The 14,943-nt window shown below is 33.3% G+C and overlaps 2 protein-coding genes and 1 non-coding gene across 3 annotated transcripts; 2 read left to right on the top strand and 1 right to left on the bottom strand.

Moving 5' to 3' along the window:
* Positions 1-2,187: 2,187 nt before the first annotated feature.
* LOC110817127 (carbonic anhydrase 2-like) lies at positions 2,188-4,478 on the top strand. The gene is made up of 8 exons (XM_022045538.2): positions 2,188-2,346; positions 2,727-2,873; positions 3,042-3,090; positions 3,189-3,305; positions 3,407-3,460; positions 3,540-3,625; positions 3,779-3,884; positions 3,995-4,478. The coding sequence occupies exons 1-8, from the start codon at positions 2,285-2,287 to the stop codon at positions 4,178-4,180; spliced, it is 807 nt and encodes a 268-aa protein (XP_021901230.1). The 5' UTR covers positions 2,188-2,284; the 3' UTR covers positions 4,181-4,478.
* Positions 4,479-8,390: 3,912 nt separating this feature from the next.
* LOC110817134 (carbonic anhydrase-like) lies at positions 8,391-10,511 on the top strand. Its single transcript, XM_022045549.2, has 8 exons — positions 8,391-8,643; positions 8,836-8,982; positions 9,200-9,248; positions 9,463-9,579; positions 9,698-9,751; positions 9,831-9,916; positions 10,073-10,178; positions 10,278-10,511. Exons 1-7 carry the CDS (start codon positions 8,531-8,533, stop codon positions 10,089-10,091), a joined length of 585 nt encoding a protein of 194 aa, XP_021901241.2. The 5' UTR covers positions 8,391-8,530; the 3' UTR covers positions 10,092-10,178; positions 10,278-10,511.
* On the bottom strand, positions 9,351-9,423 carry TRNAE-UUC (transfer RNA glutamic acid (anticodon UUC)). The gene has a single exon. It is a non-coding gene; the product is annotated as a tRNA-Glu (tRNA).
* Positions 10,512-14,943: the final 4,432 nt, after the last annotated feature.

Below are 14,943 nucleotides of genomic sequence, written 5' to 3'. Positions count from 1 at the left end.
TTCTAAAGACAATATCTCATTCATTTGAATAGAAGTCAATTTTATTCAGCTCATCCATTCAAAAATTCCATATATATCCAATTCTCAATCATACAAAGGCCGCCTAAGAGCCGTAGTCCAAAAAATTAATATTACCATCTTTTCTAGGAGTAAAAGTCTTCTTCTTAATATATATAATCATATATATATAATAATATTTTTTTATTAAAAAAAATTATTATTATTATTATTATATGTTTCCGTATAAATATAAGTTATTTAGGTGCTAAATTATAATTATCAAATTAACCTATCAAGTATCCAAACTTGATAAAAGTTTTGAACGATAATACGTATTAAAAGTATAATTTCTTTTATTAATAATATCAGACTTTAATTGTTTCTCCATTGAAAACAAACTCACTTTCTTTGGCCGCCGATTTGGAATTTAGATTATCTTGTTATCAAATAATAAAATATAATTATAAACATGTACTCTTTAATTTTTGACTTCAAATAAAATTATAAAAGAGTACCGGACACGCGTCAATTTAAATATATAAAAACTATTGAGTAATTCCAGACTTATAATGTACATGCATGCATGCAAATCTATATATATATATATATAGTATTATATGTATCTTTCTCTGTGTACGCACGTTTAATAGTTGTTTGGAAGATTTCAGAAATTAATAAATATGCTTAAAGCATTGGAGTGTTTTAATAAGTTGTTATTTTAAAGAATAAATTACTAAAAAGAATATACATTTTTTTTAGTTACAAATATTTAAAGGAGTTACGTATACACTGAATAAGCTTAAGGGAAATGAATTTGGTCTGTTAGGTTAGGTTGCCATTTATTCACAAAGTTGTTTTATCTTTTTTTTTTTAAAAAAAAAATGTATTATAAAATATGAAAATTAATAAAATTTTTAAAATTATTTTTATTTTTTAAAATAAATAGAACCAAATAGACTTAGATTAACACAATTTAATTTTTAATATTATAAATTAAATTATTGAAGGAGAATGAAGCATAATATTATGCAGAGTTTTTACATAATCTGCTTATTTAAAGAAGATTAGAATTCGGGGTAAAAAAATCAAACTAGTTCAACTAATTCTTCTACTTAAATTAGGGGATGACTTATGCCTTATTCATGTATATATACACACACACACACACGGACATGTATATAACGAGTTAGGTTTCAAAATAGTTATATAAATTTTTTTTTTTTTTTTTTTTTTCTAAAAAAAGAATCTTATCCTGATAAATCAGTATTTTGTGGAGTGGGTGGGGCTGGTTTTGGTAACAGTAAAGCATTGAAACGACAAAAATTAAAAAATAAAAAATAAAAAAAAGGGAAAAAAAGGGGAATTTTTCTCGTCATGAATAATTTTGTAATTGCACGCTCGTACCATCATCCTCTTGCCTATAAATACCAACTTACCTTCAACTATCTTCTCCAAAACAAATAATAGGTACGTATACACACACACATACATACATACATATCTATATATATATATATATATATCTATATGTACGTAACTAAACCTCTAACATTTCTGTTCTGGTTTTATTTCTTTCCTTTATTTTGATCAAAATCTCTTCTCAAAATAAATTCATCATCAAGAAACATGTCTGTTGCATCATACATATACGTGTCCATAACTATAAATATAGGTATCAGACTCCATTTTCTTAGTTTTTGAGTCGCTGTCTTTTTTTTTTTTTTTTTTGATTCTCTGTTATTATAGAGTTTTCAAATAGAAAACAACTATTATACACGTATACATATACATAATTGTGCACATTTACTTGTGGGCTCAATCACCCCAACATCTTTAACACAATTTATTTAGTTATAATATAACGGATAAAAATTGTTATTAACGGAATAAGAACGAGTCTAAATATATATATATATATATATATAAAAATTTATAAATATGTGATAAATATATTATGCAGTAAATATAAATTTAATAATATATTGAGTGGTGAATTAATAGCTTTCTACTTGTTTCGGATAGTTGACCAAGTATAATATTTAGATATAGTAATAAAAATACATACCTCATACTTTATCTCTAGTGATATATAATCACTAACATATACAATATATATTTGTTCATTCAAACAAACATCTTTCTAAATGCACAGAAAAATGGGAATACGCAAAATCAGAAATTTATATGAGAGAAAAAAAAATTTATTTTTGTGTGTTTCTGATTGATTTATAAATGAATATGTAGGAGGAGGAAACGTGCTATATACGTACATATACATACACGCATGGCTGCCCAATCATCTTCGTCTGAAATTATCATTGATGAGCTTCAGAAGCTTCTCCTCAGGTTTGTTTCACTGCTAATTTATATGAGAAATATGGAATGTAATTTTCTCTTCTTTTTTGGATTAATTGATTTTTAACTATAAATATTTTTTTTAAAAAAAATAAATTTAATCCGAACTAGATTAAATCGAAATAGTATCAGCATAGATTCAAGCAAACATTAATCTAATACTTTTAATATATGTATTTATATATCTCTAGGAAATATTCAAACCTACTTTTGTTTCTCATGATCATACAAACCCCTTTATTATATGTTACGGTCTCTTTATATATAATATATCTTAACAATCAGTACATTAATGCACATATATACACATATATATTTTGCAATCTGGGTTGTGGCTGAAACTTCAAAGTATGAGGTTGTTTGATTTGCAGTGAGAATGAAAGGATAGAGGAATATGTGAAGGCCAAAATTGAGAAGCTGATTGCTGATCACGCAGAAAAGAGAGAGCCTTGTCATTGCAGCCCACCTGTCAAAAGGATTATTGATGGCTTTCTTCACTTCAAGGCCTGCAAATTTGAGTACGATTCATACATACTATATATATATATATATATATATATGTAAATATATAGAGTGTCGTTTTAACTTTTTCAAAATTCGTCTATTGATTAACAAGCAAACATTTATACATGTATATACATATATACATATATGTATATATATTACTTTGAATAATGTATATGCAGCAAACATCCAGAAATTTTCGAACCACTTGCAAAAGCTCAGGACCCCAGGGTATGTATTTCCGGTTCAATAATCTCTATTTGGTAATATATTATGACATTGTCAGCAAAAAAGACATCTGAAAATATATATATATATTAATTTTCCAGTTTTTGATTTTCACTTGCTCCGACTCACGAGTAAGCCCCTCCCATGTTCTTGATTTTCAACCTGGGGAAGCCTTCATGGCCCGCAACATTTCTGGCATAGTTCCGCCATTTAACGAGGTGGTTATTAATTATATAAATTAATTAAATCCTTCCTTCTCAATTATCAAATTATTTCGTTAATCGTAAACCCTTATATATTTTTTTGATCTGGTGAACAGTTAAGATACTCCAGTGTTGGTGCAGTAATTGAATATGCTCTCACAGTACTTAAGGTCAACTAAGAACATTCATTTTTCTTTTATTTAATATTTTTCTCTTTGTATTTAGTTATATGTAATTTAATTTTGTCAGGTAGAGAACATTCTGATTATTGGACACAGAAAATGCGGTGGGATAGATAGACTCATGAATCTTCCGGATGACTCTACTCATCAAAAGTAAGTTGTTTTATCACATAATTTTCATCCATTTTTGTCACATAACTTTTTCAAAACTATTTTATAATTTTAAATTAACTAGAATAATTTAATTACTACGTATAAATATTCTCATTATTTTTTTAATTCCATTAATGGAATCGAGATTTATAGTGACTTCTTAGATGACTGGGTTAAAATCGCATTACCTGCTAAGACCAAAGTCGAAAAAGAATTTGGAGATCTGCCAAAAGAAGAACAAATTAAAATTTGCGAACGAGTAAGTCTTCTTAATTCAACTTTAATTAGATATATACATATATATGTTTATATCACATAGTTGATAACTACAAATGTATAAATATAATTTTAGTAAGTGTTTGCACGCAGGAGTCGGTGAATAATTCTCTGTGCAACCTGTTATCATATCCTTTAGTGAGCAACGGATATAAAAGGAAGAAAATAGCTTTATGGGGTGGCTATTATGATTTTGAAGATGGACATTTTGAGCTTTGGGAGTTCAGATCTAAAATGCCTCCCATTATCGTAGGAGGATGCATCAAAGTTTCTCCTTGAGCCACAAATTCATTATTAAGATTAATATTGCTTAATTAACTTTGTCATATTTATAATGAGGGTGTTTCATTTATATATGTTTTAAACAAATAATTAATAGTATCAAACAATCTTTTGACAGAATGGTTGGTACTTCCATCTCTTTATAAAAAGTTGTGAGTTTGAGTTGATCTGTGTGTTCTCCTGTATTCTTTTTACGACATTGTAACATTATTAATATGTACATGTCACTTAATGAAATGTGTGAATTTGTATTAAAAAAATTAATTGTATAAATAACGTAAAGTGATTCCACCCATATATGATTTGCTCTTGTATGTCTCTAGCTTTTAGTAATGTTATTTTAAGTTATGATTATTTTTTGTAGTTTGCATTTTTTTTTTTAAATTACATAGTTTATGAATGGATGAAGTTGCCATATGCCAACAATGGAGTTTCATGTGCTTTATGTTCAGATAACCGTGAGAGTTAGTATTGAACTTAAGATTCTAGATGATACCTAAACTATCGATGTGAAACCCAAGATCAATAGAGTAATTCAGAACTCACACAATACTAATAAAGCATCAAATACTTAAATCTTAATAAACAATTTCTACTTAACCCGCCATCAATAAAATGATAAGAACTGATGTAATCAGAAAAATAAAAAAGAATTAGAAAAACATCACAAATATAATTTCATAAGTTGATCCCATTCTTTATTCAATGAGAAGGTTGAAGACACTTCAGTAGCCGAAAATAACTTTATAATTTTAGGAAAGAAAATCCCATGGGAACTTTTTCATTTTCATGGTTTGGAAGATTTTTCCTTTATGATCAAATTCCCTTGCCTTTTCTTACTTAATTCCCTCTTCCACTTGAATTGAATTGAAGGGACCATTATACATTTAGGTTAATGGACTTATTTTCTTCTTCTCTTGGGCTTTTTCACTTGATCTAAATCCATCTTCCTCACTGATCCATTTCTGGATAAAAAGTTGAAGGGCTTGTTGTAACCTTTTTGTTCTCTCTCCTATGATGGGTCAACTTATCATGGTAATATTGTAACACCCAATTTATTATTTTTATTTTTATTTTTTTATTTATTTATTTTAATATATATTAGAATTTTAGTTTAATTTTGTTATATATTTAATTTATAAGGTTTTAATTTAATTTAATGAAAATAAAAATAATAATAATGATAAAATAAGGTAAAATTATTTTTGCGATTTAATTGAAATTGATTTTGGGAAAAAGGTGTGAAAATTTAGATTCTGGGGGTATTTTTGAAAAGAAAATCGAAAATCGGGGGTCAAAACGCAATTTATAAAAGTTGTGCCACGTCAGCAGCCACGTTAGCAGCCCAGTCAGCGGCCCCGGCCAACCAGAACACGCCGCGTGGCAAGGAAGCTGACGCGGGAGACCACACGGACAGAGCTACGTGAGCGATTCGCGTGCACGCGATCGAATGGTCTAGATCTCACGCGTGCGGACGGTCCAGATTGAATCACGCATGGAGGGCTCAGATCGCATCGCGATGGACGACCCAGATTTATTTTCATTTTAATCGCGATCGGACGGCCCAGATTAAATCGTGATGGACGGCTGAGATTAAAAGGGAAATGTTATAAATAACCTCACCCACACCCGAGCCCAAACACTAACCGCCAGTGCCTTGCCGGAGAAGAAGAACCAGTCGCCGGAGGAGCCGGCCGCCGCCACCTGCCACCGCACCGAAGGGTTTTCCGACCACCAAACGAGGTAAATTTTCTCCCCTTGGCTCATTTTTCAAATCTAAATCCGCCTATGGCCAGATCGGAGCCAAACCACCGGCCAATCGGCCGGAAAACACCGCCGAAGTCCAGCGTCACCGCCACGGCTTCCTTTAGTTTTTGTCTCCGATGAGGTCCTTTCCGGTTCCCGTTTGATGCAATTTTTATACCACTGTGATCACTGTCATTTTCTCTACAGGTTGACCGAAACAAAACATCAAACCGCGACTCGCGCCAGAGAAGCCGCCGCACCCAAGAGCTCCGCCGTCTGTAAGTCTCGGTTTTTCGTGATTTTTTGGCCCACCGAGGGCTCTTGGGTTGTTGGCCGGCTCCTCCGGCGACTGGTTCTTCTTCTCTGACGAGCACTGGCGGCTAGGGTTTCTTTGGTCAGGTGTGGGTGAGGGTATTTATACCCTTCGCCTTTTAATCTTGACCGTCCATCAAGATTGAATCTGGGCGGTTCGATCGCGATTTAATTGGGATTAAATCTGGGCTGTTCATCGCGATGCAATCTGGGCCGTCCGTGCCTGATTGAATCTGGGCCGTCCGCGCGCGTGAATCTGGGCCGTCCGCGCGCGTGAATCTGGGCACGTTTGATATGGGTCGTCTGTGCGCGCGGGAACGGATCTGGGCCGTCCGATCGCGCGTACGCGGATCGCCCCCGTGGCCCGTCCCCTGGCCAGCGTGTCCTTGCTACGCGGCGCGTCCTGGTTGGCCGGGGCTGCTGACCGGGCCGCTGACGTGGCTGCTGACGTGGTGCTGACGTGGCGTAACTTTTCTAAATTATGTTTTGATCCCCGGTTTCCGATTTTCTTTTCAAAAATACCCCCAGAATCCAAAATTTCACCCCTTTTTCCCAAAATCAATTTTAATTAAATCCAAATAATATTTTTACCCAATTTTATCATTATCATTATTTTTATTTTTATTAAATTAAATTAAATTAAATTAAATTAATCAATTAAAATTTCAATAATTACAAAATAAACTAAATAAAATAAATTAAAAAATTAATAATAATAAAATTAATGGGTGTTACACAAAGACTTAAATTCTAATACTCTCCCTACTTAATATGCTATTAATAAAGTGATAGGAACTAAGATAATTAAAAAATTAAAAAGAATTAGAAAAAATTAAAAAGAATTAACAAGTATACATTGATAAGTTGATCAAATTCATTGTTCAACGAGAAGGTTGAAAACACCTCACTAGTTAAAAATAATTTTGTACTTTTATTATCTCAAACTTGAGTGATTATAACTAAGAATTGAAAAACTATTTATAAAGTAGATTATAACGTTCATATTATCTTAGTTTTAATTAAATGTTAAAAATATTTTTAGGATGTGATCAAATGGTGTATTTTTTTTCCCAGTAGATTAAGAGTTCTGAAGTGTGTCTTTGTGTAATAAGTAGATTATAAAAAAATTATGTTTGAAAATAATTATATAATTTTTTTTAAAATTGAGATTAATAATAAAAAAAAAAAAAAATCCAATCAGCACTTTGTCATGTGCATAGGCTTGCATTGAATTTGGACGTAAAAAGAGTTTGAAGTCGTTTTGGTGACAGTGAAGCCTTGAAACGACAAAAGAGATAACAAGAGCGTTTTTCACGTATAGTACAGTAAAGTCTTTATAGGAGAAAAGTATGAAGAGCATTTTCCTCGTTTGAAGTCGTTTTGATAGAGCCTTGACATGACAAAAATTGAAATAGCATTTTTCTCGTGATGAATAATTTTGTAATTGCACGCTCGTACCACCTTCATCTTGCCTATAAATACCAACTTACCTTCAACTATCTTCTCCAAAACAAATAATAGGTACGTATACACACACACATATATATATATATATATATATAAAACACTACACCTCTAGCATTTCTGTTTTGGTTTTATTCCGTCCTCTTTCTTTCCTTTATTTTGATCAAAATCTCTTTTCAAAATAAGTTCGCCATCAAGAAACATGTCTGTTGCATCATAACATATAGATATATATATCCAAAACTGTATATATAGGTATCAAACTTGGATACTCAAGTTTTTTAGATTTTTGTCACTGTCAGTTTTTTCTTCTGGTTGTTTGTTGGAAATTCTAATGGGGTGAAGGAATAGTATTGTAGAGACTTCAAATAGAAAGTGACTATTAGATGTATAACGTATACATAATTGTGAACATGTGATTCCATTCAAGAAACGCGACCCACATTTTCTTTCACACTTGTGGGTTCAAGTGATCTCTTTCTTTCTCATGTCTTTAACACAATTTGTTTCGAATATAACGGATACAAATCCATTATCAGTGGAGGACAGAGTGGGAATAGAAATTTATAAATCTATAATGAGTATGTATGCATGCAGCTAATATGAATTTAATAATTTTTCACTTACTTCACATAGTTGACAAGTATAAATATTTATATTTTTAGTGCTTGGAGAGGTGTAATAAACGTATCTGCCTCATACTTTATCTCTAGCGATATAATCATTTACATATACAAGTAATATTTGTTTAAAATATAGGAAATCAAAAATTTATATGAGAAAAAAGTTTTATTTTTCGTATTCCTAATTTATAAATGAATATGAATGTTGGCTGAACTTGTAGAAAGAACGTGCTACGTACGTACGTACGTATACATGGCTGGGCAGTCATCTTCATCGGAAATTATCATTGATAAGCTTCAAAAGCTTCTCCTCTGGTTTGTTTCACTACTATGAGAAAAAAAATGTCTGTATTTATTTTTCTTTTTGGGTTAATTTTCATTTATAAAATATCAGTACATTAATGAATATATATATATATATATGTGTGTGTGTGTGTGTGCGTGTGTGTAAGTACATATATATTTTTGTGGCTGAAACTTCAAAGTATGACGTTCTGTGATTTGCAGCGAGAATGAAAGGGTAGAGGAAGATTTGAAGGCCAAAATTGAGAAGCTGATTGCTGATCATACAGAAAAGAGCGAGCCTTGTCATTGCAGCCCAACTGTCAAAAGGATTATTGATGGCTTTCTTCACTTCAAGGCCTGCAAATTTGAGTACGATTCGTACACACACATATATGTATATACCACCTGTGTGTGTGTGTGTGTGTGTATAGTGCATCCAGGACAGTGACGTGTCTACTTTTTCGATATTCTTCTATTAAAATTAATAGATAAGCATTTAACTTCATCTCATCTAATCATTGATTAATCTTATCCCATTTCATATATATATATATATATATATAACAATTGAATAATGTATATGCAGCAAATATCCAGAAATGTACGAAGAACTTGCGAAAGCTCAGCACCCCAAGGTAAGAATTTTTGGTTCAATTCTCTCTATTTGGTATATATTATGTCATTGTCAACAAAAAATAAATAAATTTGAAAAGATAAATAAAAATTTTCACAAAAGATTCCGTTGCCGGGTCTCGAACCCGGGTCGCTCGGGTGAAAGCCGAGTATCCTAACCAACTAGACTACAACGGATCTCTGTCAACTTGACTCATAGAAATCATTTTATTGCAGTTTTTGGTTTTTGCGTGCTCAGACTCACGTGTAAGTCCCTCGCATGTCCTTGATTTTCAACCTGGGGAAGCCTTCTTGGCCTGCAACGTTGCTAACCTAGCTCCGCCGTTTAACAAGGTAATTAATTATATAAATTAATTAAATCCTTCCTTCTCAATTATCAAAATTAATATCCAATTAGTCCCTTAGTTTATCAAATTATTTCGTTAATCATAAGTTTTGATCTGGTGAACAGTCAAGATACTCCAATTCTGGTGCCATAATTGAGTTTTCCGTCACGGCACTTGAGGTCTAGTATTGACAATTTAAGAATTTTCATATTTCTTTTTTATTCCAATATATTTTTTAATTGAATTTAATTATATTAGGTAGAGAATATATTGATTATTGGACACAGTAGATGCGGTGGGATAGCAAGACTTATGACACTTCCAGATGATTCCAGTGATGAAAAGTGAGTTTTTAACAATAGTACGAGTATACAGCTAAGAGAAAGTGTCAGTTGTTCTCATCTATTTTATAATTTTAAATTAATTAAAATAATTTAGTTACTAAATATAAATATTATCATTATTTGCTTTAATTTTATTAACGAAATTGAGATTTGCAGCGACTTCATAGATGATTAGGTTAAAATCGGATTATCCGCCAAGATCAAAGTCAAAAAAGAATTTGAAAATCTACCAATAAAAGAACAAATTAAAATTTGTGAACGAGTAAGTATTTCCTAATTCAGTTTTAATTTGGATACATATAACACATGTAACAACTACAAATAACGAATAAATGTAATTTAAATAAGTACATGCACGCAGGAGTCAGTGAATAATTCTCTAAGCAACCTGTTGTCATACCCATATGTGAGCGACGGATATGAAGAGAAGAAGATAGCTACTATAATTTTGTAGATGGAAGTTTTGAGCTTTGGGAGTTTAAATCTGAAAAACCTCCCATTATTATTCGAGGACGCATCAAGGTTTCTCCTTGAGTCGCAAGTTTGATTCTTAAAATTTAATATATTTATTTTGTTTTATATATATATATATATATATATATATATATGTTAAACAAATAATTAAAAGTATTAAACCATTCTTTAATTGAATGGTTAGTACTTCTCTTTTTCTATAAGAATTTAAGAGTTTGAGTTTATTTGCGTGTAAATGTCACTTAATTAATAAAATGTATCAATTTGCGTTTAAAAATTAATAGTATAAATAAAAAATAATAATAATTTCATCCATATATGATTTCTTCTTGTATGTCTGTGGTTTTCATTAATGTTACTTTAAGGAACATTTATTTATTTATTTATTTTTTAGTTTGTGTATTTAAATTATAGAGATTATGAATGGATCAATTTACTATATGTCAATAATGGAGTTTCATATGCTTTATGTTTAGACAACCATGGGATTCAAGATCTTAATGAAAATATAATTTCAGAATCTTAGTAGGAGATCAATTGTTAATCTTAATGAAAGTTTAAAAACTTTGTAGGATCCATTGGGAATTTGTCAAGGATCCTAAAGGTTGGTACTAATTTGACAACCTTTTCTCAAAGCAACTATTTTGTATTAACATACATTTCATGGAAACATATATATAATAACATCAAATAATGGCACAAAAAATTAAACCTAAGGTAGTATATAGAGAACAACACAACTAGCAAATGATAAATAACTTTGTATAAAGTAAGGTCTAACTAAATAAACATCATCTAGTGAGATAAAAAAAATTTTCTTAGTCTTTTCAAATGAGTTTCATCATATCAAAGCTATAACATTTAATTTTGACTGAAAATCAAATTTATGTTTTCATTATATTAGAGTGAATGTCATTGGTATGGTTGCCCACTTTTCCACTCAAAGCCATAACATGAGGTGGACAATATTACAAATAGAAAAATATATTTAGTAATAGATGTTTTTCTAATAAAATTTTAACAAAGTATTATCATATCTAAATTTTGTTCAACTTAAATTTTGATGAATAATTTTATTCGAAAAGAAAAATAAAATGCAATGTCCAATAAACTCATATTCCAAATTTTTTATCACTCTAATTATTAGTATTAGTGTAACGGTTCCGGAAATTAAAAAGAAACGTATATATAAAAATTTTAAGTGCGGAAGCGAAATAAAATATTATGATTAACATCCCTTACACAATAACTAAAATGTATTAAATATATGAAAGAATAAACTAACTAAAGTAAATACTAGAAATGAATACTATAAGGAAAACTATAAAATCTCTAAGCATCTACTCGCCATCTTCCTGCGGAACGGGCTCGGGAACCAAGCCCTCCTGATCTAAAATGGTTAGTAAGGAATGAGCTACACTAACCCAGTAAAGATGTCACACTATCTCACTGTAACAGAAGTAAAGGTTGGTAGAAAACAAAAACGACCAATGGAGCATAATTTATAACAAATTCATTTATCAATAATAAAACCTTTTACTGTCCACTTACCTCGGTGAGATTCAAGAAAATAACTTATGAAAACAATAACATTATAATATTATGAAATCATACGTACTCTGTAACATAACACATGTCATACGTTTAATATTTCAATCATTAGGTAACAAATTTTCTCTTTTACCAGCCTACTAGTATCCACGGGGATCCATAGGGGTCCCCACTACACGTGAACAATTCACCTTAATAACTTAACTCCACAGTCGTCCCCTTACCCCGTTCGGTATGGGTGCCAAAATCATAAACCTCAATACCCCGTCCGGTATGAGGGTGAAGCGGGTCGTCCTCATACCCCGTCCGGTATGAGCGCCAAAATATTTAAAGTCTCTACACTCCGTCCGGTATGAGAGACAACGTTCCCGGTAGGGTTCTCTATGGACCCGGTCCGTCCACCATCTCCCAAGATATTTAGTGAGGCTGTCGACTTATCCATTTATCAATTCACATACCTTTTCTATTCTTTTCTTAGTTTTCTGTTTCTCACATAATCATGAATATTTAAACCAGTAACGAACATCCAACAATGCAGGTATATCATCGGATTCATAAAATCAAGCAGTAGTGAAGTAAACAGTGATTTATGCATTCAAAACCATAAAATAAATAGATCAAATACCATAATGCCTTTAAAACTGTAAAATAACTAAAACAGCAACTGACAGAAAATATATCAGATTCGGGCCCCATTAGCAACCTTAATTAATTATACATATCTATTAATTCATAAAATATCGTTTTATCATTTATTAAGCTTTAATGCCGTGATAGGAAATAGGGTGAGAAATCTTTACTTGATTCGAAGTCTAAAATCGATTTTTCACTGTGCCTACAAGCAGTCTCTAGATTCCCTGAATTTTTTTTTCAAGAACTGAAACACACTTCTGGTACCTGCACATGTCCTCAAAAACTCTAAATTAGACCAAGGGCCTCCTCGGCCAATTTTGAAATTCCGGCACGGCGGCTCCATCGTGCTCTGGCGACTGCGCCGCCGCCCACGGCTGGGATCCGCCTCGGGCTGGCTGTTTTCGGCCGAATTCAGCCAAACTAGCACTAGTTACTGCGAGGAAACACACGTAGGGCCCTCGGTGGGCCAAAAAAATACAAAAAACTAAGACTTATCTGCGGCGGAGCTCTCGGGCGCGGCGGCTCCTCCGGCGCGAGTCATGATTTGGTATTTTACTCCGGTCAACCTGTAGAGGAAATGACGGTGGTCACAGTGGTGTAAAAATTACATCGAACGGAAATCGGGAAGGGCCTCATCGGAGGCAAAAATCGAGAAAACCCGCGGCGGCGCCGCTGGGCTTCGGCGGTATTTTTCGGCCAATTGGTAGATGGTTTGGCTCCGATTTGGCCACAGGTGGGTTTAGCGTCAAAATCCGAGCCAATGAGAGAAATTTTACCTCGTTTGGCGGTCGAAAATTACTCTGGTGCGGCGGCGGGTGACGGCGGTCGGTTCCCCCGGCAACTGGGTTGTCTTCTCCGGCAAGGGCTCTGGTGACTAGGGTTTAGGGTTGGATGTGGCTGAGATTATTTATAACCTTCGCTTTTTAATCTGAGTCGTCCATCATGATTTAATCTAGGCCGTCCGATTGCGATTAAATTGGGAATGAATCTGAGCCGTCCATCGCGATGCGATCTGGGCCGTCCATGCGTGATTCAATATGGGCTGTCCGCATGCGTGAAATCTAGGCCGTCTGCATGCGCTTTTGATCTGGACCGTCTGTGCGCACGAGAACGGATCTCAACCGTCCGATCGCGCGCACGCGGATCGTCCACGTGGCTCCGTTTCGCGTGGCCTTCCGTGTCAGCGTCTCTACCACGCGGCGTGTCCTGGTTGGGCGGGGCTGCTGACGTGGCTACTGACATGACACAATTTTTTTAAATTGTATTTTGACCCCCGGTTTTTGATTTTCTTTTCAAAAACACCCACAGAATCTGAATTTTCACCCATTTTTTCCAAAATTATTTTCAATTAAATCCCAAAAATAATTTTATCCCTTTTTATCATCATTATTATTATTTTTATTTCTATTTAATTAAATTAAACAAAATTTAAAACCATAAAATTATTATAAAAAATAAAATAAAAATAATTCCAATAATAATAATAATAGTAAAAGAATTAGGGTGTTACAACTCTCCCCCCTTAAAGAAATTTAGTCTCTCAAATTCGCCTCTTACTCCTAGTCGAACAAATGGGGATACTTGGCTCTAAAGTCTGATTCTAGCTCCCAGGTAGCCTCTATTAGCGTGTGGTTCTACCACACGACCTTTACAAATGATATTTTCTGGTTGCGGAGTATTCTACTCTTTCAGTCCGTGATACCGGCTAGTACTTCCTCATAAGACAAATCCTCTTGGAGTGGAAACGGTTCATGAGCCAAGACATGAGAGGGGTCCGGGTTGTACTTACGTAATATGGACATATGGAACACATTGTGGACCTTGGAGAGCTCTGGAGGTAGTGCTAGTCTGTAGGTGGTAATACCAATCCTGTCTAAGACTTCAAATGATCCAATAAATCAGGGGTTCAATTTTTCCCTCCTGTTGAACCTACTGATTCCCTTGAAAGAAGTGACCTTAAGGAACATCCGATTGCCTTTCTCAAACGCTAAATCTCTCCTCCAAGTGTCCGCATAACTCTTCTGCCTACTTTGAGCCGTCTGCTTTCTAATTTTAACTATTTTAGACGTGGTCTCCTCCACCAACTCCGGGCCGAACAATTTTTTATCGCCCACTTCTTCCAAACAAATCGGTGATCTGCATGGGCGCCCATATAATGCCTCATACGGAGCCATGCCAATGCTCGCTTGGTAGCTGTTGTTATAGGCAAATTCTATTAGGGGTAGATGGTCGTCCCAATGGCCCCAAGAGTCAAGGACATAAGCTCGGAGTATATCCTCAAGTGTACGGATTGTCTTTTCTGATTGTCCATCAATCTGAGGATGGAAGGCAGTACTGAGAGACAACTTTGTTCCCATGGCCTGCTGAAA

Source organism: Carica papaya, chromosome 9, assembly GCF_054855325.1.
Source record: "Carica papaya isolate Zhongbai chromosome 9, ASM5485532v1, whole genome shotgun sequence".
Lineage (NCBI taxonomy): Eukaryota > Viridiplantae > Streptophyta > Magnoliopsida > Brassicales > Caricaceae > Carica > Carica papaya.
The sequence above is the reverse complement of the archived record's forward strand: the minus strand, read 5'-3'. Positions and strand labels throughout refer to the sequence as shown.

Excerpts from the sequence above, each read along its gene's own strand:
- LOC110817134 (XM_022045549.2), top strand. The coding sequence starts at position 8,531 with ATGTTGGCTGAACTTGTAGAAAGAACGTGCTACGTACGTACGTACGTA. Across the intron at positions 9,249-9,462 it reads CGAAAGCTCAGCACCCCAAG|TTTTTGGTTTTTGCGTGCTC; the intron begins GTAAGAATTTTT and ends ATTTTATTGCAG. Across the intron at positions 9,752-9,830 it reads TTTCCGTCACGGCACTTGAG|GTAGAGAATATATTGATTAT; the intron begins GTCTAGTATTGA and ends TAATTATATTAG.
- LOC110817127 (XM_022045538.2), top strand. The coding sequence starts at position 2,285 with ATGGCTGCCCAATCATCTTCGTCTGAAATTATCATTGATGAGCTTCAG. Across the intron at positions 2,347-2,726 it reads CTTCAGAAGCTTCTCCTCAG|TGAGAATGAAAGGATAGAGG; the intron begins GTTTGTTTCACT and ends TTTGATTTGCAG. Across the intron at positions 2,874-3,041 it reads TTCAAGGCCTGCAAATTTGA|CAAACATCCAGAAATTTTCG; the intron begins GTACGATTCATA and ends ATGTATATGCAG.